The sequence below is a fragment of the Hemiscyllium ocellatum genome, chromosome 3 (genome assembly GCF_020745735.1).
Source record: "Hemiscyllium ocellatum isolate sHemOce1 chromosome 3, sHemOce1.pat.X.cur, whole genome shotgun sequence".
Classification (NCBI taxonomy): domain Eukaryota; kingdom Metazoa; phylum Chordata; class Chondrichthyes; order Orectolobiformes; family Hemiscylliidae; genus Hemiscyllium; species Hemiscyllium ocellatum.
The window spans coordinates 82,349,180-82,376,010 of record NC_083403.1 but is presented as its reverse complement, the minus strand read 5'-3'; the positions used below and the strand labels follow the sequence as shown (position 1 = coordinate 82,376,010).

The 26,831-nt window shown below is 38.9% G+C and overlaps 1 protein-coding gene across 4 annotated transcripts in view; it reads left to right on the top strand.

Annotated features, from left to right (window-relative positions):
* Positions 1 to 26,831, top strand: part of LOC132806371 (protein eva-1 homolog A-like) — a 399,357-nt gene that overhangs the window by 9,734 nt on the left and 362,792 nt on the right. For 2 of the 4 annotated variants that reach the window (XM_060821244.1, XM_060821237.1), the window contains exon 1: positions 18,963 to 19,248. The exons of 1 other annotated variant lie outside the window; for it this stretch is intronic. In XM_060821244.1, the coding sequence (XP_060677227.1) occupies positions 19,143 to 19,248 (106 nt within the window). In that variant the 5' untranslated portion in view covers positions 18,963 to 19,142. Of the gene's footprint in view, positions 1 to 18,962; positions 19,249 to 19,745; positions 19,834 to 26,831 lie in introns of those variants that run through there. One more of the 4 variants, XM_060821243.1, reaches the window with a different exon arrangement.

The window sequence follows — 26,831 nt, the reverse complement described above, 5'->3', positions numbered from 1 at the left end:
TTCAGCTCTGATCTCCAGCATCTGCAGACCTCACTTTCTCCATTGGCAGATTTAAGGATACCAAAAGGCGTTCTTGGTTTGAGATAAACACCTTCATTGCTCAAATTGGCAAACTGCATGGATATCTTATTTTCTGTCTCAGTGACAAGAGTAGCTTCAAGAATTACACCAAATAGGAGCTGTGCTACGTGAAAACCCAAAGGACTATTCTGAAGAATGGGCATGGACCCAAAACGTTAACTCTGATTTCTCTTCACAGATGCTGCCAGACCTGCTGAGGTTTTCCAGCAATTTCTGTTTTTGTCTCTGTTACATGAGACCGGTAAGCAGAGCCTCATGTTGACTATTTGGTGATGGCTGGCAAAAGCCTTCAAGAACAGTGATGATGCAGGCAGGTAAGAATAGTCTGATTACCTGCTTCAGATAGCACTGAGGCCTTGTACAGGTTGATACACTTCAGCATGTTGACTAATGGAATAACCTGCTAAACTCATAGTGTGTGATCATATGCACTATATATGTTTTTCAATATCTCTTAATGAATTTGACCCCACCATCAGTATTCTTTACTTTCTTCCACTGGAGTTTCAGTTGGGTCACAAACTACCAGAAACCCCATGTTACTATGAATGTGATTGCGTACGGGAAAGAAGAGCTTGATGTAGCTATGATAGCAGATGTCCAAACCCTATGAGACGGAGGTCTGGTGAGGGAAGAAACATCAATCAGCCCGTACTTCTCAGCCAGATGCTCATTGAAAATCTAGTGAGTAACAGTTGGCACCTTGGCTCCTGTATCAGTTAGGCATGTCACTTCTAATTTGCCAAATTCCATGCTCATTGGCAGGCAAGACCCTATTTATGTACGTAAGATTGATCATCTTCCTGAATGACCCTCACCCCTGCCTGGCTCTTAATGGCAGCCCCAACTAGTTTAACACCTGATATGAAACAAAGACTATTGCACTGCATGGTGTCTGTGCGCTAGACAACAGTGGTTGAGGGTAGCCTAATTTAAAATACCCCACTCTGGCACAATTCCACCATCTCTTTAAAGTATCCCTTGGGCAGGATACACTGTGAATCATACTATAGAGTTAGGACAGCAAGGACCGACTTGTAATTGTTGTTTAGCAATCTGTACTATTGCCTCTTCAGCCTGAGGTCTACATTCTCTTGCATCAGCAGTACCTCCCTGATGGTAACATTTTTCCAGCTTTTAAAGTCTGATCTTCCAATGATCTGGGTGATGTGGTTCCGCACCTCAAATAATTTAGGCTATTTACTATTAAGCCTCCTTAGTTGCCACTTGCTAGTGGAGGCCCTGGAGAACTCTGTTCCCTTGCTTCATGCCATCCATCACCAGTACCAAGTTCTGCTGGAGGTCCCATTCTGTAAGTGCTTCTAAATCATTGACATTTGGTCTGCTCTCTTATAAACTGCAAGGTACCACACAGTAGAACAGAGCCAAAGTGCAAGAATGTTCCCATCTCTTATTGTTTCTGCTGGTGGCTCTTCAGCATCCTGTTTCTGATCGATCAGAAGAAGACATCTAGTATTTCCCAATGGGGATTTTTTTATACAGTTGTTCCAACATGAACACTACCTGATCACTTGTGTTAAGGTCCCTGAATGACATAAACAGCTGTGTGTCTTCAATCCATTCTTCAATTACTGGATCATCTGATGTTTCCGGTCTTCTAATCTTTCCAGCTGCCTTCTCATTAGAACTGCTGACCTGAAATACCACTTCCTTCCTCTGTCATGTCAAGGGAAGACATAAGTGGAGTCTCTGCTTAAGTTTGGCCTAAATGTCTGATTCAGTCTGCCAGTACCTGAGCCTCTGAGGAGCTTGGAGCAGCTTTAGTCTCCCTCATGGAAATTGACAGGTATTGACTCCATTGCCATCTGTTCCATCTCAGCTAGATGTTTTTCAACAGCTGTTCACCATAATTTAATGCTAATGCTGTGGAATCCTGCCTACTTTGCCAGTCTTGCATATAAGATTTGAACACACAGACAGCCCAAAGATTATAACTCACAGAATCTTTATTCCACTGGAATTGGGCCATTGCAATCAAAATGGGAAATTAAGGATAAACAATGAACTATTTACACTATGTGCATGGAATAATAATGAGAGTTATATTCAGCTGAAGAATTAATTTGCTTGACTCCTCTTCTTCCCCATCAGACCTCTTTCCATCAAAGACTCTCTTTTTATCCATCCACTCAAATGTTGGAACTATCATCCCTCTTAGTTGCCACTTGCTGGTGGAGGCCCTGGAGAACTCTGTTCCCTTGCTTCATGCCATCCATCACCATCACCATGATCTGCTGGAGGTCCCATTCTGTAAGTGCTTCTAAATCATTGACATTTGGTCTGCTCTCTTATAAACTGCAAGGTACCACACAGTGGAACAGAGCCAAAGTGCAAGGATTCCTTTAACTCTTGAGTCCTACAAAGAAGGGGTTGGTTGCATTCAGGATTATTCAGAACATTTGGGAAGATGCAAGTTCCTGCTTTGTGCCCTTTCTCCAGCTCTTCTTTGACTTGCTGTCTGATACATTGAACAAGCTATTCATAATGTAACTGGAACTCTTGCTTCCCACTCCACCATATTTCCCAAAATTTCCCCCTCTGGTTTAATGAATTCAGATACCCAAAAACTGCTACCTTTCTGGTCCCATGGCAGTGGAGGAGAGAAGAAGCCCTGTCACTTGATCTGACACACAAGCACCAGTTCAAATACTGGTAATTACCAAAGCTTGGACGCTAGTATAGAGTTGAGTTCACTACATGGTCATTCACTAGACATGAGTGGAATGCATCAAACCTGAGGTAAGTACTTTGTATGCCAGCTCACTGGAAGCAAGTTTGCAGATGAGTTCTGCCAAAAATGACTTAAATTAATTCTTCAATGGAGTGATGCGCTGCTGTGCAATAAAATGCAGGGTGCATTGTCTGGATTAGCGTCTCTACATCATGTGATCATGATGACATAAATGACATAGCTTTCTGTGTACCTACTGAATAACTAACCCTTTATTGTACATCTGTCCCACTTTAAAGTAGTCTGCAAAAGAAGTGAGAAAAACTATTTCACTCAGTGAGTAGTAAGGGTATTGATTGTACTGCATGAAAGTATGATAGAGGCAGGGTCAATTGAAGTATTCAAGAGGGTATTGGACAATTATTTGGATAAAATCTAATGTGCAAGAGAGTGGGGTAAAAGGAGTTTTTGGAAGTAGGTAATGATGTTCATTTAATGAGCTGGTACAGGCATAATGGATTTAATGGCCTGTACTATAACAGTTCTGTGATTATGTTTGTCTTTGTACAATATGCATGCAATCTCCTCCAACCTGCACCCCCTCCCAAAAATCTGTTTTATTAAGAAACTCAACCTTGCTTTTTATGGTTGAAGCATATCTCCCTGGCCTTTTTGCTCATTGTAAAGGCATCTCATTCAGAAAGTGCAATCTCACAAGAGTTCTGTCTTGCCTTACCTTTTAATGCAGGCACACAGCCAGGTCTCTTAAATTTGCCAGCAATGGTCAGTCAAGGCATCAGACAGGTTGTTGTACAGTTATGTGCTCCATTAGTGCTCCATACTTGCAGCATATGCCAGTACCTTAAATGGTAAACACATTGAATGTGCTTCAACCAAATAGCCATACCTCAAAGCCTAAGGGCAGTGGTCTTCATTCAAGTCAAGGAAAACTCATCTATCATGAGGTCCTGACACAATAAGTCTAAAGTGGAATCCAATCTTAGGCTCGGCCTTTGGTTTCAGTAATTTGACTACCAAGGGCATTCAGCATTCGGGGTTCTCTATCCTTGCAGTTCAGGGACTGTCCTAAAGGTCCAGTTTCACCAGTCAGGGTATTGCTGCAGAAATATCAGTTAAGGATCTGGTCAGTCATCAAACTTGTCATTCCAGGTCAGTCATGAGGGGTGAGTCACAGTTAAGCCTTGGGAATGTGTTTATTGAAGGTTGGGAGGTTGTCAGAGGCCATAACTGTGGTGGGGAAATCAATTATGGGGATTGGAGGGGAAAATAATTGTGAAGAGGTGGAAACTAATATAAGGATGTGATACAGTAGAGCATGAGAAGGCCTGGAGTGCTGCAAGATGGGGGAAAATAATCACTGTTAGCTCTGGCTGCAATGTATAGAAATGTTTCACATAAATAAGCTCTATGCCAGGGTCTTGAGGGCTAAAGCAGAGAGATGAACAGTTATATAAAAGAAATGTATGGTAATATGGAGATGATCAACCTGATGGGATTGTCAGGTAGAACAAGGCAGAAAGGAACAAGATTATTTACAGCTCATCAAGATTGACAGGCTGAGCCTCTCTGAAGTGCTACTTTTGTTGCTTTCCATCTGCATCCAAATTGCAAAAACATAATGGAAATTAAAAATGGCTACACCACACCGAGAGTGAATGGAATAAGTATTTATTTTTCATCTTTGAGGGAGCAGGCTCTACTTGTGAGCAATATGTGACCTTTCAAGGGGCAGTTACATTAATCATACGCTTACACAATACTTGTTAAAGATATCCGTTTTTATAAAATTCTGAATGCGAATCTTATGCAGTGACCAACTAGGTCAACTCCAGTTTCTGGCTACAAGGAATATTGACCATGTTTTTGAACGTTACATATTAATTCTTGTAATGAATGTGAAGCAAATCAATATCAGTTAGACTGTAAAATTTCACCTTCGTTCCACATTCACAAACACATTCCCAGGTCACAAAGGTTGGACAAGCTCGAGGAACTGTTTACCTTACATTTTGGACAGTAAAATGTCCACCCTATCATCTTAAATACAATGCAATCTTTTTTGAATTTTGTATATTGGAGAAGTTATCATCCTTCCCCTCACACTTAGAATCTTCTAGTTTGCCAATTGGCTTGTGAAGCATACATCTGAATCAGATCTATGATGTAAAAGATCCTATTACTCTTCTTGTTGGAGGTCTCCATATCCTAATATTCAGATAACAATGTTTAAATTTGTGTGTGCAATGACTGCTGACTGCTGTGTTTCAGGTATTGCCACTGTAGGCTCATTAGAACTGTCCCCAGTATATCCAGACACACAAACTATGATAGTGTGAGTCTGGTGCACTACAGGTGTCCACAGAGGTTGATGATGAACATTTGTCTAGAAGCCCAGGACCAGCATTGACCACTGTAAGATGTGGAACAATCTCCTAATGCAGAGTTTTCCGCAAAAGGTGGCTACAGCGATACAATGCAGGGTACTCGTCTTGGCTTTCCATGGCAGCTACTAACTTTTCCATAAAGACAGCCAGGCACACTCATGCCAGAGCCTGCATAGCATGGAGATGTTGTTTATGGACTCCTCCAACCTTTGATTCAGTTGTCTATTTCAATAGTGTACTTAATGGCCACACCATGGGGCTCTGTAGGGCCTGAGGTGAGAAGATGCATGGTTTCTGGTAGTACTCTTGAGTCTCTGTGACCTTTCCTCCTCAATTAGCTGCAGAAAGGTAGTAATGATGTGCTCCGAAGAATGTGTTTCTCTGAAGATTAATCTAGCTGAAGTACCCTCCGAGATAATAATTATCTGAGCTGAGGGAGGATGCAAAAGAAGGTGTCACTGCTTCTTGCTCTGGGACGTCTGTCTCCCTTCTCAGAGGGGAGGAGGTGATGTCAGCTGTAGGGTTGCTCTCTTTCGGGCAGAGATTGTACAGGTTCCAATGGTGCCTGCAGAAGACTAGAGAGAATGAATGCAAAATAGGGATGGAGGTTTGACCATGTTATGAAAACATTCATCGTGGTGGTAATAGGAGAGCAGCGCACTCTTGACAATGAATCTTGGTTGTAATGGTAACTCAAATATGTGGTGTGTGGAGATCTCAGCATCATCAGATGAGCAGTTTCCATCCTCTCTATGAACTCGAGGATCCCCTTATATGGGATGAAGAGATAAATATTGGACTAACCCTTGCTTTCTTTGCTTCACTGTGGGCTGTTTTTCCTGAAATAAGAGGGATTGAATGAGATGTAAGTGGCTGCCTTGGTTGTTACTGTTGGTGCAGATGGGGGAAGATGGGTGACATAAATTGATGCATAGGATACACAAAGGATAGGAAAAGTTGGTAGTTTAGGGATATAGGGTGAATGAGAGTCTTTGGAGAGACATGCTGCATACAGCAGCGGGACTTCAAACTGTGTGAGTTGGGTGGTACGTTCAGCAGCAGAGTTAAAGTCAGTGTAAAGTAGCAGAGAGCAGATGGCAGAACTTACCTTTGAGGAGTTCAGAAGGTCATGAACCTGCTTGTGGCATTGTTGGACATTTATCTGGACTGTGGACCCCTCATTAAGCCAGGTGGCACCTTCAGATCATGCTGGCAGAGTTTGGTGCTGTCATCTACTAAGGTGGACCTAAAAAAAGGACAACCCTCGTGTTAACTGCTCGAACCATCAGGACCTACACGTCCCTTTCAGCAATTTGAGATGCCTATCAGTCATTTACAAGGCAACCCTTCCCACACTGAAACTTTGAAAGACGATTCCTGGCAAATTCCTTTTGAACTGGTGCATAGCTAGTTTTTTTAACTATGCTGCGGTAGCAATGAGTACTTCCACTGTGGTGAACACAAAATAGTGTGAGAGTGACACTATAATGCATAGCTATTGAGGTGGCAGCATAAGATCATGTGAGGAAACTCACTGAAGATCATAGAAATCACCCCCCCCCCCCCCCCCCCCCCCCCCCGCCGCCCATGAAACTCCCTGAATTGTTGTTTAGCCAAATTTTTGAAAAAGGTCTGTCTGAATTTCAAATAAGATTTGGTGACCTATAGTTCTTGCAGCATGGTGGCTTCGTGGTTAACACTGCTACGTCTTGGCGACAGGGACCCAAATACGAGTTTATCCTCAGGCAACTGTCTGTGTGGTTTCCACCTGCTCCCCATATCTGTGAGTGTTTTCTCTGAGTGCTCCAGTTTTCTTCCATTGTCCAAAGGTCTGTACGTTAGGTGGATTGAAAATGCTAAATTGCTGATAGTGTCCAAGAATGTTAGGTTAGGTGGATTAGCCATGGGAAATGCAGGGTTATGGGGACAGTGTAGGGTCTGGTTGGCTTGCTGTTTGGAGATTCGATATGGACTCAATGGGCCGGATGGTCTGCTTCCAACTGTAAGAATTCTATTTATAATTCTTCCTGTTTATGTTTATTTTAATCAGGGCACAGATCTCTCAGTTTTATGCACAGTAGTGACATCCAAATTGCAGGGATGCCTCTAAAGAGACTGGTGATGGAGCAAAAACAGTAAAAGGACAAAAACAAAATGTATGTCCAGAGCAAGTGTGCTGTCTGAAAGCAAAGAAAAAAATGGTCACTAAGATGTCTTGGTGGTATGCTTTGCTTCCACAAGGGGGCACTCTAAGCTTTATTGTGCTGGGAAGGTAACCCATAATGAGAATTGCTTTTCAACATTGTGCCTTATTGGAATTTTCATATCATACGAATGACAACTGATCACTTAGTTAATTTCCTGTGACATATTGAACCTATTTACTTACCGGAATCAAATCAGTTGGCATTTGAACTATCTCATCAATGAACAGTCCTGTAAGGATAAAATTTGCAAGCAGAACATATGGAGGAAAGTACTTAGCAAACTTATTTTTGTTATTATAGGTTAGTTTGGATGGCTGGATGATTACAGTGATGTAAAATTATGCCAGTGGCATGTGTTCAATCTTTAAAGCAGCTGTGGTGGTTCATAGTGCCTCCTTGCCTTGTCCCATATTTGATTTGATGTGGGATCTCAAACTACATAACCACTTGTCCAACTATAATTGATGCTTATGATTACTCATCAACTAGAACTAATTAGCTTTTTTTTCATAATTTTTTTCTGCAGATTTATGAATACAAAATAAAAAGCAAAATTGATACTCTTGAAGTAATATTCAAGTCTAATTGAAATGCAAATTGATCATATCAGACACAGTCAAAACATAGTCTAATAGAATAACTTCAAATATCCTTAGCCTTTATGCTTTAGTAGAGTTAAGCTAGGGATGAGAAACTTCAGTTATTTGAAGAGACTGGACAAGCTGGAATTGCACCCCTTAAAGCAGAGTTTACAGCAAGATTACTTGAGATGTTCGACATTGAGTGATTTGGTAAAACATTTTCCACACGCAGAAGGATATTGAAATAGAGAAAGGTTTGAGCTAGTAAAATGAACATGGAAAAAAAATGAGGCAAAATCATTTTTTCACTGAGTTGCTATGATCTGAAATGTACTGCTTAAAAGGCATCATAGCAACAGAGTCAGTAGTAATTTTCAAAAGGAAATTGAATAATATCTTGATCAGAAGAAAAGAATGCAGGGCATTGGGCAAGAGCTAAATAGATTGGGATTGTTTAGAGATCTCTTTCAAAGAGTTGATATGCTAACAATAGACTAAGTGGCGTCCTTATTTTCTGTTTGATTCTATGGTTGGAATTTTAATATCCAACAACAGATTACATTGGGTCAGGTCGGATGTAAAAACATTAATCATGACAAAGTTAAAGCCAACCTTCCAAGAACCAGCCATTTGTTAGTAGAGGATGCTGGATGGAGGGTAGATGACCAACTGAGGTTCGATGGCACAAATTTTAATTCCCTTTAAGTATGGCAATTAAATGAAGGCAAGACCCGCTGGATCCAGGAGTTACGTTCCTTTTCAGCATTGTTTGTAAGGCAGGAGGCTTGGCATCGCTTTTCTATCCTCAGTCCACCATGATAACCTTCCCTTTGGTACAACCAGCTATTTCCCCCGATCTTCAAGCTAATCACACCAATCCAAGCTGTGATCTCCCACTAGCATGACCAATATTACCTAACATCAGTCACCCTCCCTTCCTCCTCAATGGTCCCACAATTGGCCCACCAGCTACTTACAACCCCCATTTCAGTGATTCTTCCTGTCAGTTTTCCATTGGCTCACTTTCCCTATTTCTTGTGACTAACCCAGTTTTTCAGACCGCATTCTTCCACTTTAACAGGTTTCTTCTGATCTCCCAGTGATCCAGACTTTCTTATTTATGCCTGATTCCCAGTCTCTGATCTATCCCACCCAGCCTCTGTGCTCCATAACTATAGGTTTCAATTCCCCTTGCCATTTATGAGTTTCTACCCCATAATTTTCACACTAAGTTCTCACGCATTCACTTATCTGGCTTCAGATTCACAGCCTCTGATCTCTACCATCCAGATCTTTTGATCCTGGCTCCCTCTGGATTTCCCAGAGACGCAGGTAATGTACTGGAAAGTGCAGGTTCAAATTCCATGTGGAACTGAATTTTAGAAAATTCTGGAATTAAAAGTGTTATGAAGACCATAAAACCATTGCCTAGGGAAGGAAAACTGCCCATCTTGGTTGAGCCTACATGCTACTCCTGTCCCACAATAACATTGATTGATTAACTTTCAACTGCCCTCTGAAATGACCTACAAAGCTAAGCAGTGACATCTGACCACTACAAATTCTTGAAGGACCACCAGGCATTAACCTAGGCACAGGAAACAACAACAGCAAATTAACCCTGAAATATCCTTCTTAACAACATCTGAGGGCTAGTGCCAAAATTGGGAGAACTGTCCCATTGTCTTGACAAGCAGCAGTCTGGCAGTAGTACTCAGGCAATCTTATTTCACATTGTGACAGACAATACTATCACCACCCCAGCACAAATGGTGGTACAGTTACATACATTCTGGAGGGGATTGCAGTAGAATCCTTAACATTGATTCTGGACTTCATCAGGTCTCATGGCATCAAATTACACAAAGCTAAGAAACCTCCAAACTGATTACCCCTCCCCCAGCAGCTGGCAGTGTTGAACCTCATTTGGAGGAGCAATTGAGGGTAAATAGGCAGAATGTATTCTCGGTGGGGGACTGCAATGTCCATTACCAAGACTGGCTGAGCAGCTCAGCTTCAGACCAATGGCAGAGTGCTGAATGACACGTTTGACTGGGGGTGTGGCGGATGGTAAGGGAAACAACAAAAGAGGAAAACACAAATGTCCTCATCCTCATCAAACAACCTGATTCATATAAATCTTTCCATGACAGTATTGAGATATGTGACATACTGCTTCTGAAGGCAAAGTCCCATCTTCACACTGAGGATACTGTCCAGTCTATTCTGTGATATGATTGCCACACTAAGCAGCATAGCCTTTTAACAGATCGAACATGTCAGATTGAGCATCCATGAGGGCAATCAGGATGAACAGAATTGTACTCCAATGCAATCTACAACTTCACCTCAGCATATCTGCCACTATCATTGTTGTCAAGGCAGGGGATCAATCCTAGTCCAATGAGAAGTGCAGCAAGGCATGCCAGGAACAACATCAGGCATACCTAAAAATGAGGTGTCAACTTGGCGAAGCTACAGCACAGGTAATATGTGTGCCAAATAGCATAAATAGCAGGCAGTATCAAAGACTAAGCATTTCAAGTGGTTCACTTATGAATGAACAAGGTGAGAGTGACTGCTGTTAACATCAAGACCACATTTGATTGAATTGACATCAAGAAACACTAGCAAAAGTTGAGTCAACAGGAATCGGGGGAGCCCTCCACAGGTTGGAGTTAGCACAAAAGATGATGATTCTGGTTGTTGAAGGTCAATCATCTCCGTTTCAGGGCATCTCTTCAGGAGTTCCTGCTGATAGTGTCCTTGGCCCAACCATCTTCAGCTGCTTCATCAATGATATTCTTTCCGTCACAAGATCAAAATTGGGGATATTTGTTGATAATTGCACAATATTCAACACCCATTTACAAATCATCAGCTATTGAAATAGTCCATCTCCAAATGCAGCCAGACAACATCAAGTTTGTGGCTAACAAGTGACAAGTGATATTTACACTACGCAAGTGTCAGGAAACGACTATTTCAAACAAGAGTGAATCTAACCATTGCCTCTTGACATACAATGGCATTGGTGATGGAATACTCCCCACTTGCCTGGATGGGTGCAGCTCCAACAACACTCAAGAAGCTTGACATCATCCAGGACAAAGCAACCCGCTTGATTGGCACCACATCTACAAACATTCAATCCCTCCATGACCAGCTCTCTGGAGCAGTAGTGAGTACTATCTACAAGATGCACTGGAGAAATTCACCAAAGAACTTAGACAGCACCTTTCAAACCCATTGCCACTTCCATCTAGAAAGACAAGGGCTCAGTTACTCGGGAACATCACCACCTGCAAGTTCCCCTCCAAGCCACCCACCACCTTGACTTGGAAATATACCACCATTCCTTCACAGTCCTTGGGTAAAAATCCTGGAATTCCCTCCCTACCGGCATTGTGGGTCGACCACAGCAAGTGGACTGCAGCGATTCAAGAAGTTCGCCACCACCTTCTCAAGGGCAAATAGGGATGGGCTATCAATACTGGCCAGCCAGTGACACCCAAGTCCCACAAATGAATTTTAAAAAAACTATCATTGAATCCCTAACTAACAACATCTGAGGAGTTACTATTGACCAGAAACTGAACTGGACAAGCCATATAAATACTATGGCAGCAAGACTGGGTCAGAGGCAATTAATTCACTTCCTGACTCTCCAAAGCTTGTCATAGAGCCACAGAATCATAGTCATAGAGAAGTACAGCATAGAAACAGACCCTTCGGTTCAACTCGTCCATGCCGACTAGATATCCCAACCCAATTTAGTCCCATCTGCCAGCACCTGGTCCATATCCCTCCAAATCCTTCCTATTCATATACCCATTCTGATGCCTTTTAAATGTTGCAATTTTACTAGCTTCCACCACTTCCTCTGGCAGCTCATTCCCTGCACGTACCACCCTCTGCATGAAAATGTTGCCCTTTAGCTCTCTTTTATATCTTTTCCCCTCTCACACTAAACCTATGCCCTCTAGTTCTGGACTCCCCCACCCCAGGGAAAAGACTATTTATCCTATCCATGCACCTCATGATTTCTTATAAGGTACAAGCCAGGATTATGATAGAATATTCCCCACTTCCCTAGGTAATTGCAGATCCAGCAACATTCAAGAAGCTTGAAACCATCCAAGACAAAGTATCTCACTTGATTGACATCCACATCCACAAGCAGCCATTTCCTCATCAATGATGCACAGTAGCAGCAGTGTATACTGTGTACAAGGCACAGTGCTGAAATTTACCATAGGTCCATGACCATTTATATCTAGAAGGACAGATAGCAGACATTTGGGAGCACCGTAACCTCCAAACCACTCACCATCCTTTATGGAAAAATATTGCCTTTCCTTCAGTGTCACTGGATCACATTCCTGAAACTTCCTCCCTAACGGCTTTGTGAGTCTACCTACTTAAATGAGCTGCAGTGGTTCCAGGTAGTTCACAACCACCTTTTCAAGAGCAGTAAGGGATGGGAACTAAATGCTGACCCAGCCATCAATGCTCACATTTCAGCAAGAACTCATGAAAACTTGCCCATTCACAATCTCAAGAACAGAATTGCACCACTTGCTGTCATTTCTTCTCATCCACTTCATTAAGTAATGATGTTTATAATTCTATAGGTATTTTGGAGAAGTTTTGAATTCCAAGAGTGACTTTTTTTTTTCAATTACTATAATAAATCAGGTAATTTTATGGTTCTTGTTACTTTTTTTGCTTTTGGATTGTGTGATTAAATCATGCCTTAAATAGCAATCAAATAAAGGAATGTAGTTTTCAAAATAAACATATCAATTCAAATTATTGCAGTAACAGGCTTCAAACATTAAATTATATTTTTCCTTCTTTAACTTTCTTTATTCCTCTTCGTGTCTAGAATTAGGGCTTGAAAACTGTTCCCAAAGCATTAGAAGCCTATTGTTAAGTTACATATCTTGCCTTAGCTGAGTTAGAATCGAGTGCTATGCATTATTTGATGATGGTACCATTACAACCAATTATGTTACACCCTTATTAAGCATCCACACTTGCTCACTTTTCAGCAGAGACTATTTAATACTAAGGAAAATTTGGAAATGTACAATTTTGAGATCACTTGCAGTCCAATCAAGTCAGACAGAATTGGTATCATTCCCAGCTGTAGTCAGTTTATTCACCACAGTGAACCTTGAAATCTTTCTAATCTATATAACACCTTAGTAGACATTCTGGTGTTTTGAAAATGAGCCAGAAAAGATTAAAAAAAACAAAAGAAATGTCATGATTAAGTTGTGATCAGGATGAACGAAAACATAAAGTTAAGTTAAATCAGTTGTTGGTAAAAATAATACACATTAGTTAGGGAATGTAGACTCAATGCAGTGAACGCTTTTAATCTTCTATAGGTTATACTTATTAATTTACATAATGTTCAAAAATAATAATTTAGATATTGCTGACTTCTCTGATATTGTACAAAGGCAGAAGAGGTCGACTGGCATCATACCTTTAACCTCATCAGAAGTGTGCGTGGTAATCAATTTTATGATCAGATTTTTCATTACTCATTTCTGAAGGGGAGACTTCATTGACTGGGCAGTGCAATGTCCAAAATGGAAAGATGTGGAAGAGAGAGAGGGATTTCAGAGGGTTGTATTTTTGGGTTCTGTAAATGTGCAAGTTCTATTTTTTATGGAGTTACTCTGCACCGTAAGCTACTGGATTACTATAGAGGTCAGAAACATTTCCTCCTGGTTTATTTTACCGTGAAAATGTAAGTTAACTATTGAATTGAAGGCATTTAGTCTAATGTACGATGCTTGTGTTATTGTATTTTGAAGACAGCAGCTACATAGATTGAATTTAAGTAAACTTCTGTTATTTTGAGAATGAAACCATGCAAACTATAGTGTTATTGCGTATTAAAGCGGCAAAGAACAATGAAGTGTAATTTTAGATGTTTAGGAAAGATTTTAAAATACCAGTGTTTTCCTAATTGGATAATTTGAAAGGTAGATTGTTTAAATAAAATCTGGTGAATAGAACTCAATACTTGTTACTTGTCCTATGAAGTGTGCCACATTGGTAATCAGTTTGTGGAAAAGATTCTCAATCTAGTAAGTGAGATAGAATAATTGCAATTCTTGTTCTTAATTTGATTCCACACTAAAAAATGCATGTGGACATGAAAACAACAAACTCATTTCATCCTTGGCATTAATTACTGTTCGGAGAAAATGAGGACTGCAGATGCTGGAGATCAGAGTCAAGATTGTGGTGCATGTCAGGCAGCATCTGAGGAGCAGGAAAATCAAAGTTTTGGGCAGCTGCTCTTTTTCCATTTGTTTGCAAAATGGGTGAGTAAAAGATCATACATTTGAATTGACTTCTGAAATTTTCTCTGTGGCTTTCAGACATTTTTAACCATTCTGCTTAAAAAAACTTGCTTACTTTAAGCATTTTTAATACATTTATTTAAGCTTTCTAAGGCATACTAATGACATTCATCTAAAGACATTCATTACCTAATCCATACTTAACAAATAGTTTTACATCCTTCCTTTGGTGTGAGGTCATGGCTGGCATTTTAAAGAGGAAACTTGCACTACAACCCTTTTTATGAGTTTACTGAAGAAAATATTCCGCAAATATCTATTCTAAACGATGGTCATCTGTAACTTGTAGTACATCCAGTGTCTGCCAGATTATTAAATTCAGATCTTAATCCTGAAGTAATCTGTGACTAAATCACAAATGTTTGTAGTTTAGCAAATTCAGTAATTTAATCAGAGATAAGAATGTTATGGATTTATGCTAATGTTCCTGGCCGAGTTATCCAGAGGGGCAGGCTAATGGTAAATATAGATTCAAGTCTCACAAGCAACTGGTGGAAATTTAATGAAGGAATCTGGAATATAAAATTGGTGTCAGTAATGGTGATTGTGAAACTAACATTGTGTGATATAAAAATGTATCTGAATCACTAATGCCTTTTAGGAATGAAGTCTGCCATTCCTATCCAATTCAGCCTACTTATTATTTCAAATCCTCAGCAATATGTTGATTCTCATCTACCTTTTGAAATAGTATAGCAAGTTACTCAGTTCAAAGACCATGAGGGCTGCGTAACAAATAATATCTATACCCGTACACATGAAAGAATAATGAAAGACAAATTCATCTGCATGAATATTATGTTGTGGTGAGTGAGATGACTCTTGTCCACTTAGAGTCTCATGAAGTGTTTTTGTTCTTGTAAGAATTGTACTCTTGGAATGTGCAAGGATTCCTCTTCAAATACATATCTGCTTTAAGTATAATACAATATGGTTTTGTTAATCTTTCTCATACTTTCCAAAAATGATCACTTTAAGTTACTCAAATGAAAGGTGGATAAATCACTGAGCAATTATGATTTATATCTGAAGATCCTAGGAGATCCAAAGGAAGCTAGTGAGGAAATAATGTAGTCTGTGACTACAACTTGCAAATATCCATGTACTGTAAAGGAAATTGCTGTGGAAATTTTCCCAATGATTGGAGATTGTCAAAAGGCACTTCAAACACTTCAACAATTTCAAAAAAATGATGTAGGATTGCCTGAAAAATGATAGGCTAGTTAATCTTTTCTTATTTGATATATTACTTTCAACAATAATATGGAATGAAACAACTAATCACATGGAGAATCATTAGCTAATCAAAGAATAAATCTTAATGGCCTGGCCTTTCTTCCCTATTCTTGTTGAATACTTGGAATTAATAACACATTGTACAAATAAAAAAGTATTTAGTAGTTCAATGTACAAAATTAAATGCAAAATTAAATTTAAAAAGTAAGGATAGAGTGAGGAAGTACAGAGATCTGGAGTTAAACATTGCTTTTAACAGAAACATCCAATACACACACAGAAAAAAACAACAGTGAGCCAATAATGAACAGATGTGAAGAGTGACTGAACTTAGGATTGAAGAGATAGGCTTTGAGAAAATTTTGAAGGCCAGAAGAAAGGTAGAGAGATTTATTGTATAATTACTAGTTTTGAGACATCTTCAAAATCTAATAGAGTGCATTAAATGGCTACCCCTTATCCATCCTACCAGTTACATTCTAAAAAAAAATGTCCTTTTGTGAATGACAACATTCCTAATTGATAATTTAATGGAGTCAGTAGAAAATTGTGATTTTCTAAGTGTCAGTAACCACATCTGTAATAATAGAAGCTAGCATTTTGCTTATTATTGGTGTTAGTCTAAATTATCTTTAGTTTACTGCTTTATGTCTTACTCCTTGAATTGCAGAGTTATATTTTCTACTTTCTAATCCTTGGAAACTGTGCTGGAATCTAGGGAATTCTAGAAATTCAAAACCAATGCATTATTTTTTGAACCTCAAGTTGCAGGCTGTCAGTTCCATGGAATTTTTCACCAGTCAGTCCCATTTCTCCAGTACTGTCTCAAGACTGTCTTAATAGTATCATTAACCAGGGTGACAGTGAATGACTTTGTTATCCTGAAAGTTATTTTTACTTGCCTTTACTTTGAAATAACCACAGCATAGATGATTTACTTGAAATGAAGAAATCATACTTACTTGGACATTAATCTGCATGACTTTGAACTCTTGGTCAGTCAATACCTGGACATTGATGGTGTAAAATCCCTTATGATTCATAAAGAGATGATGAGTGAAGTAGCAGTAGTTATCAAACAAGGGGCATACCACTAAGCTAGCCAATGGAAGAGACTTCTTGGCAAATGTCTGATGTTTCAAAAATGTTAGAATGATCAGGATGAAGGGTGAGAGATAGTTCGATATTTGTTGTTGCAGAGAATATCAGTTGTCACTTTGCTTATGGCCATCAGCAGTACACATCATCATTTCAAATTTCTGTTTTGACCTGAAACATTAATTCTACTTTCTCTCCACAGATGCTGCCAGACCTGCTTAGTTTTCCCAGCAATTTCTGTTTTTGTTTATCATTTCTAACTAAGACTTTGATGAACTTTCAGGACAAGAGAGATTGACTGGTGCAGTTTCATTGTGCTAGCTGGATGACACTGGGACTGAAAGCAAAAAAAGATAGTTTGCCTCTGACCTGTTTGGAGGGAGCGGTGTCTTCTTTTGACTCATTCTTGAAAATCATAGGAGCAGCCATTGCTTCTTACTCATCTGTAGTCTATAGAACACCAAAGTAGAAGGCCCATAAAAGACATTGGAAAACCGTCATAGTTTACCTGGTACTGATGCTGTGGTGGACATTCCCAAAGTGGACAAAGCAGCACAGGGGCAGAAGGTGTCCCATGATTGGTCATTCATGAGTCAATTAGCAGCCGATATGTGATGGGGGCTTTCAAATTCCCTGTTGCTGGCATGTCATGCAACAGGAAGATAGTAATCTCACTCCCAAAACCTTAGCCTATCATATTACCAGCCCTCCTGCATCCCTAGCTGATGCAGTTGGGCACATTGACAATTTATTAGTATTACCTGATCATCAGATTACTTTCTGCAGTAATTTATTGTGCTACATTGCACTGGAATTAGCCCATAACAAATTGAATTTTACAGCACTGGAAATGCCATAAGTTATTAATTATTTTGAAATATAAATGAAAAGTAACACTCTTCACAATCATGTTAAACATGGAATGACAATTCTTGCATAGCTAATATTCTGCCTCATCAGTATAAATAAAATATTACAAATAAATTAATGTATAAATGATTAAATGAGTAACTGAATGAACATTTGAAATATATTGGCAGCCCAACAATTTTTGAAATTAATGATTTTTTTGTTCTGTGAATTAGAGCCCTGAAAACAAGTCTAATCATTTAGGAAAGCATTGCCTAAGAGTGAGGGCTTCTGGTAAGAAAACATATTTTCGGAAGAGATTGTCATATGTGAATTAATGAGATGTTCCTTAAAATTATTCCAACATTGCAGATTAATGTTCAAATCAATAAACCTTCACAGATTTTTTTATTATGCATAAGCAGGCTATTTGGGCTAATGTGTCTGCACTCCTCTCAATGAGCAATTCACCTAATGCTATCCTACTCCATACTCCCCGCAACTCTTTCATTACAGATAACGATTTATTCCCTCTTAAATATCTCAATTCAACTTGCTTTCACCACGTACTATGGTTGTGCATACCAGAGCTTAATCACAGCATGAAAATGGTTTTCTTCAAGACACGTTGCTTTTTTGTTGATTACTTTAAATGTGTTTCCTCTCATTCACAGTCTCCTAATGGGTGGGAACAATTTCTCTATGTTTATTGTCAAATCCCTTTTTGATTTTACCTTAATCATATCTTCTCTCAGCCTTCTCTTTTATTTTCATGAAAACATTCCTGACTTCTCCAGTCTAGTTTTCTAACTGAAGTTCTTTATCTCTGGCACCATTCTCATCAATCTTTTCTGCAGCTTTTCCAATACCTTCAAATGTTTCTGAAGTGTGATGCTCAGAACTGGACACAATATTCCCGCTGAGGCCAAAATAGTTTCTAATACCAGATAAACCAAACCTCCATGCCCTTGTACTCTCTGCTCCTATTAAATAAAGTTGACGATACTGTATGCTGTATTAATTGCTCTCAACTGGTCTGCCATGTACATTGAATTATGCACATATTAGAGTTGTATCTTTTGTTTTATATTGTCTTTCCATCTTTACATCTGATTAACCTTCATCTGCCAGCTGTCTGCTCATTCTATCAACTAGTCTGTATTAATATAAATGTACTTGCTGTGTAAAAGATAATGTTGAAGGAGGACATCTATATCTTGTAAAGTGAATAAAGTCGTAGTATTAGATTTTTAAATAAGGAGTTTTAAAAACCTAAACTAATTAAAGTAGTTAAGGTAGAACACCAATTTGAAAAGTTGCACAGTGGCATATCCTGAAAAGGTGTTAAAAGGAGGGGCTTTAGGACCTGCCGGGAAGTTGCTGTTTCAGGTGGAAGCCTAGTAGTTTCATTTGAAGTCACTGAGCTGCGCTACTCGCCTTTTACTTTCTCTACACGCCCCGAGTATTCACCGCCGAACTGTGTTCCAGCAATGGGACTTGCAGGCACAAAAGTGAAATACCAGATTCGAAACACGACTTTCTGGAATGAATAACTGACAAAAGAACAGGAACGTGAGGGTAGAAAACAAATTGCGATTGATTCAAGGATGTTTCTTCCAGATGTGCGTTCCTCACGTTTGGACGCGATCTTACTTAGAGTGATGGGTCTGGTTTGGCTGAGCAGTTTTGCTAAAACTTCTTCAGACTTTTCCGGTAGGTGATGACCGACCAAGAAGAGATAAATGTGGGAGAATCAGTTAGATAGTACATTGAATTTTAAACACTTTTTAAAAAAAAAGTTCAGTTGAAAATGTCGCGAACTGTAAATCATCAACGTCCCCTTCAAATAGTTTTTTAATTGAAATGATCTTGCTGCTAGTAAATTTCTCGTTGTAGTTTAAGCGTTAGGAATCATGAAGTCGTCTATTTCCTACATTTATTTTAATAGATGTCTTAAATAAATCTAAAAACCATGGTAACATTTTCTTTGAAAAAGTCAAACAACAGAGTGTAAGGATGCACGTCCTTAGGGAAGAGGGTAATTTACATCTCATAATTCAGCTGTTCGCTTCGAAAGTGTCTTCAGCTCAATTCCGGGGTTCTTCCAAAGTGTCTGTCTTCCTACATTTGTGACGGACTCGAAATGAATAACAACTATTCATTCATGTTATTTTGTTGCTGGTCAAACGTAGTTACAAAATGTGTAACTAGGTAGTTAGAAAATGTTGGCAAAGCTTACCAGAACATGATTTGGAATATTGTATTTGTTAGCCGGAATACTTGAATTAATACTACAAGGTACGTGATGTTTTTGATTTAGTTTTGAATAACTTTAATGAGCCAATCTCTGCATTGGATATAACGAAGAGTACCGGATGGAAAAAAAAGAGCTGGAGAAACCTAGCAGGATTCGCAGCCTCCTAGATGATTCATTCGGAAATCGTATCCCACAAGCTATTTCAGTTTTGCTTTACTGTGTTTTTTCATTATTCTGAGGATGAAACGAATCCCGTTCCTCCTCTTTCCCTCCCATATTTACAGTCTAATGGTAAACTGTATAAAGCAAAAAAAGGCTATATTCAGGATAGGAACAAAACTCAAACTCAAAGATATGAGACAAGATTTGTTATTTTTCACAATCTAGCTGTTGTGGATCTCTTGAGCTGTCTTGCAGTGAGTGAAGTTGAACTTAACAACAAGTCGTTTAAAATATAAACCATCCATTGCCACCTATCTGCTAATTGGCTGTTGTTTATTTGAATGACCACTTCAGTTGTGTGCTAGTGTGAAGATTGCCATTTGCCTTTAATCAGACCATAATAAAAACAAATTGTTCAACAAGCTCTCTTTGCAAGATTACTGCAGGGATCTACATACTTACTGTTTTTAAATCGAATTTAAACACAGTTTTTGATACTAAATTTGAAAAAGGATTCGTACATCTTTGATTTAACACCAGACAATGGTGGAAAGGGGAAAAAGCTGAAGTGTTCAATGTAAATCTGGGATAATGATTTCCAGAAAGGAAATTATAAGGCGTAAGTAGAAAGTGTACATTCACCACTGAAACCGGGATTTGAATCTAGTCCAAAATAGTGAAGTGAAAAGCCCACTGCTTCTCTAGGCTGTGAGAACTGATTTGATTTTGGGCACTGGGAAGAATTTGTGTGACAGAAACTAAGGGAAAACACAAGTATAACAGGGGTGATGTTCTAGGATTGAAGGTTTGGGTACATTGTTTAGGCAGGCATTGAGAGTTTTTCTCTGCACATAACTTTATTACCCAAAGGCAGTTATTTTGTTTCTGACCCAGGAATGCTGAACATTAATAGAATGGATCAGAATAGACAATCAACTTGATAAGCGTAAAACTGTGAAAGCAACGATCCAATCTTGTAATAGATGAACTTAGTATTCAGATGATAAAATACAAATTATTGGGGATGTTTTGACATGGAGGTTTTTAAATGAGAAAACATGGGGCAGCACGGTGGCCCAGCGGTTAGCAATGCTGTCTCACAGTACCAGGAACCCAGGTTTGATTCCAACCTTGGCGACTGTTTGTGTGGAGTTTGAACGTTCTCCCAGTGTCTGCATGGGTTTCCTCCAGGTACTCCGGTTTTCTCCCACAAATCCAAAGATGTGCAGGTTAGGTGAATTGGCTATGCTAAGTTGTCCATAGTATTAAGGGATGTATAGGTTAAGTGCATTAGTCAGGATAAATGTAGAGTAATACGGTAGGGGAATGGGTCTGGCTGGGTTACTCTTCGCAGGGTCAGTGTGGATTTGTTGGGCCAAATGGCCTGTTTCTTCTATGACAATTATAATCAACTGCCATAAAACAGCAAGGTATAGATTCCAGGATGATAAATAATGTTGTATAGGTTCTGGATAATAAATGGAAGGAAATCTTTTAGAAGTGGCAGGGGTCCCATGGTCAGAGCTGAAAGCAGTAGGGAGGGTCCTGCTATGTCATGTGTTGGTATCTGAAGTCACATTTCACTGGCAGTAGCCAATTAAATAGTTGCTTCCTTATTCAGGAAGGTAGGCTGGCCTCATCATAGATCAATAGTCATTAGTGCTAGTGAAACCAGTGTCTACTGCTAGGTTGTACCTGAGGAAGACGATATATTAGTGATTGTTTGCCCTCAAATTCTGGTGAGTGAGGCCTAGTTGGGACTACTCAGACAGGCCTTGGTAAGGCATGGGAGGTTACTCAAAGTGATGATTTAATGTCAAGGTCCCCTGGGACAATGAGTGCCTAAGAGAATTTGACAGTTCCTTGATATAAAGAAAAGATTGAGCATGCTGGATGCAGCAACAGCTATGAACTGAGGATGTGCTCCAGATCTAATCATGCTCTTGGCTAAGCTGTTCCAGTACATCTATAACATTGGAAAGAAAAGTGACAAAGTATGGTTTATCCACTTAATCTGGCCACAATCTACTATTGCCATTTGGTTAGGAACTGCTAATGTTTGAAATCTAATCACTTTTAACCAGAGATTCTTTTTCTAGGGAAACAAACTTTATATAAAAGAATTAAATAAATCAAACATTATTAACTTCATATGGTTTATAACTATGTATGGTCTACACAGAGTTATTTCCTCAAGCATTCTGTTATGATACTTCAGCCTTTTTAAGTTAAGTTCTTTAGTTCTGTTGGGACTATCCAGAAGCATGCCTCAGTCCAATGCAGAATTTTCTTCAGCTCTAGCAATTATTAGAAGTAAACTTTCATTTTAGAGCATCTCAAAATTGTCATGATGCAGGAGGTCAATTATCTGTGCAGACTGTCTGAATGAACTTTAGTGCCATTCTCCCACTTTTCCTTGTAACTCTGTGTATTGTTTCAATTCAAATAATCATCTAATGCCCTCTTGGATGCCTCAATTGAACCTGCCTCCACTACATTTCCAGACACTTTTTTCTTTCACACATCACATTTGCTTCTTTTGAAAATTACTTTAAATTTGTGCGCTCTCATTTTCAATCCTTTTATGATTACTTCCTATCTATTCTGTCTGGACCAGTCATGATTTTGAAAACATTAATCAAAGTTCCTCTTAGCCTTCTGCTCTCCAAGAAAAACAATCTGAATCTCTCTAACCTTTAAATGTAACTGATGTTTTTAATTCTTGGAACCATTTACAGAAAGATCTTCTATACTCCCTCTAATATGGATTTATCTTTCCTAAAGTGTGGTTCTGTATTCCAGCTGGGGTCTAATTGTTGTATTGTACAATGCCACCATAACGTTCTTCTCTGGTTCTCTGCCCCAAAATTGCATGCTTTATTAACTAGGCATGTCCACCAGTCCTGCCATTTATAATGGCTTATACACATCCTTAAAATAGTCATCTTAATTTTATGTTATATCTCCATGTTCATTGTACCAAAATGTATCACCTTGCACTTCTCTGCATTGAATTCTTTAGCCACCTATCTGTTCACTCCACCACTTGGTCTGTATACTTTTAAAGTTCTGTAAATGTACTGCTGTACATTTTATAATGCTCCTAAGTTTTGAATTATCTACAAATTTCAAAATTGTCTCCTGTACACCAAGATCTGAATTATTAATACAAATTATTGTTGGCATGATGTTTACTTGGACCATTGAAACAGCACTGTTGTTACAAGGCCAGGTTAAAGGCTGAGTATTTGGCAGAGGGTAACTCTCCTCTTGTCATCCTTTGCTTTCCCACCATCTGCAAGGCACAAATCTGATGTGTGATGCAATTGTCTGCACTTGCCTAGATGAGTAAATCTTTGACAATGCTCAAGAAACTGAATACCATTCAGGACACATCAACCCAATTGTTTAGGACTGCATCATTTAAAACCCTGCTCCCTTCATTATTGGTGCACTGTTGCTATACTGTGAATCATATACAGAAGTATATGATGTAATACATCCATTTGTACTGCACTTGAGAAGAGGATTCAACAGGTTGATGACCCTCTGAGAAATAAAACTATCCACCTCTTTATGTTAAATGTGAGACCCACAATTTTCCCTTCCTGATGAAGGGCTTATGCCCGAAATGTCGAATTTCCTGTTCCTTGGATGCTGCCTAACCTGCTGTGCTTTAACCAGCAACACATTTTCAGCCACAATTTTTAAAGTGTATCCCCTAATTTCATTCTCCCCCACTTTTGTTCACTCTGTCAAGTCCCCTCAGAATATTTCAGGTTTCAATAAGACCACATCTAAATTCCAATGAGCCGTTCAACTTGCTCAACTTTTCCTCATAGGATAACTTCTTCATCTCAGGGATCAGTTGAATGAATAGTCTCTGAACTGCTTTTAATGCAAGTATATCCTTCTGTTTAAAGAAAACCAAAACTGCTGCTTTAAACAAGGGAGAACTTTTAGTCTCCTTACCTCCAAAAGCAGATGTGTTTAAAGTTTTTTTTCCATCCTTTTGGAACAGTCTATGGTTATTTCTCCCCAAATCTTCTGTTTGGGACATCCAATTTTAAAGTGACTGGCAACAATCTAGAAGTATGATTTAGTCCTGCATTCAAGCCCAAGGAATGGTTGTTGCAATGCACGCATGCATGCATGCACACACAAACATTTAAGGAAGAAAAAAAGGAAAGAGTTTATAATTCAGAATAATTTTAAACCAAATATATAGATACTAATTCACATGAATGTCAGATTCCAAAAAGTTGATGTCCAGTCAGTGTGCTTACCTGTAGCAACTCAGAGTTAGGTGGTCCAGCTAGCAGGCAGGAGTTGGAGAATTCTTTTTCATGTCGATGAAAGTGCAGCAGTATGAAGTTAACACATAGAGAGACTTGGTCCACTTCTGCAGCAAATACAAATTTCATTTGGAGAAACTGGATTCTCAGGAGGCTGAGAATTGAGGAAGGCTGAGCCATGAGCCTGGAGTTTGGTTTTCTGTGTGAACAGCAGATGTCAATTGTCAGAAAAACCCATCTGGTTCACTCATGTACTTGAGGGAAGTAAACTACCTTATCTGGTCTGGTCTACACATGGCTCCAGATCCATAAGAATGTGGTTGACACTTTAGTAATAAAAGGCCTGGATTGTGATGCCAGGATAAAAATGAATGCCTCAATTTTATTTTCTTATCCAATGGGTAGTGGTTTGGGTCCAGAAATTACAATTTAACTCTTCAATTTGGTCATGTGGTATTGTTCCTTCATAGAGAATTATACAGCTTTTGTGTAATGGAACACACATTGCTTTTTGTCACTTATAAGGCCAGCAATTGCTGCTTATTCTTAACTGTCCTTGGGATACTGAGTGGCTGCTAGGCTATTTGAGGGTATTCAGAATCAAGCATAGTTACTGGTAGTCTGGAGTCACAATAGGGAAGTCCAGGTAAAGATAAGGAATTATGTTCTGTAAAGGAAATTTTTTTTAACAATAATCCTGCAGTTTCATTACTAACAGTATCGATACTTTTGTTTCAGATTTATAGGCTGTGGTTAAATTGAAGACAGGTTTCGTAATCTAGACTTGTATATCCTGGAATATATAAGGTTAAAAGGAGATTTGATCTGAAACTTTTAGGATTTTGCAATCAATTTATGGAGTAATTAGAAACTACTCCTGCAGGTGGGGAGTTTGGGACAAGAGAACACAACTTAAAATCAAAGCCAGGCCATTAAGTAGAGAAATTGGGAAACAATTTTTACGCAAAGAACTAGAAGTTTGATATCTTCTCACACAAGTTCCAGATGCTGTTGTAGTTCTATTTGCTAACCTCACACCAAAATGGATAAACCAAACATGGATTCTGTGGTATTTGAAGATATGTTGTAGGTCCACTATGCAGACATTAACTGCAAAGACTCAGCAAACTATAGTTATAAGAATATGCAGCTGCAGCTCCCTTATACTACATGCTGCAAGATAGACTATACAATGACTACTGGTCACATCTTCTGACCACCGATGTTGCCAGGTTTGTTGAATTTTTCCAACAAGTTTTGTTTCAGATTTCCAGCACTTGCAGTTCTTTATTTAATTCACATGTTGTATAGCCTGGTTACTTGTAATTAGCATGTTTTCTGTTAATGTATCATAACAGATCTATCATAACAGATCTGAAACCTGTGATTTAAATGATTATAATTTGCTCTCGAGAGTTTTATAGCATATGGAGCCACAATGTTATATAGAATTAAGGTATTGATCACTTAGGATCTTCACTGCACGGTGGAAAAGGCTCCAAAGGCTGAATGGTCCTTTGACATACTTACATTTCAGTTTCATATTGGAAATATCACATGTTGAGCTAATCAGTTTAGATGAATGAGAGATGAATTGAATCATATAAAATTGTTATGATTTGATATGGTAGATGCTGGAATAATGTTTCTTTTACCTGAAGCCATGCAGGTGATAGCTTCAGAGTTGAGACGTTTCTCCACCTAGAGAGTTGTGAATTTTTGGAATGTCTGCTTTAGAAGACTCTAGGTACTTAGTTATTTAGTGTACAGAAGGTTCTCGATTTATAGACGCTTGACTTTGAATGTTTGCACTTACGCATGTGTTCCAACATGTGGTTGTAATTTTTGAGACTTGATAAATGAACATTTCCTGTTCTTACGAAAAACTGCTTTCCATTGTCCTGAGTTGTGCTCTGACATGCGAATGGACTCCAGCATGAAACCTGTTTGCAGCTCAAGAGCTGGCTGTATTTAAGAGTAGGATTAATATATCCTTGGACAGTAAAGAAATAAAGGGATGTTGGGATCTGGCAAGAAAGTGAAATTGACATAAAAGTCAATTGAATTTTTTCCATTCGTAGGATGTGAACATTATTGCCTGTGCCAGCATTTGTTGTCCATTCCTAATGATCCTGTGGTTTGCTAGGCCATTTCAGAGGGCAGTTCATAGTTAAGCATTTTGCTGTTGGTCTGCAGTTACATGTAGGGTTGACCAGGTAAGGACAGCAAATTTCCTTTCCTAAAGGGCATTAGTGAACCAGAAGGATTTTTACACAGTCATGATTCCGTTAATTTTTACCTACAGAATTCTAGTGAATTCAAATTTTACCATATGCATGCTAGGAATCGAAGGGTGCTGGGATACTAGTCCAGTGTGGCTACCATTATACCACCATCTCTCCCATTGATGGAGCACATGGTAACCACCTACTTCTGTTATCTATTGTACCCAGTTTCTCTGCTCTTTGATTATTTTCTCCAAATGGATTATCAATCGTTGTGAATGACTCTGCATCGATGGTCGCTTGTAATGCGTTCTGTATTTTAGTAGCACTTTGTAAGTTTTACATATTATGTTTTTG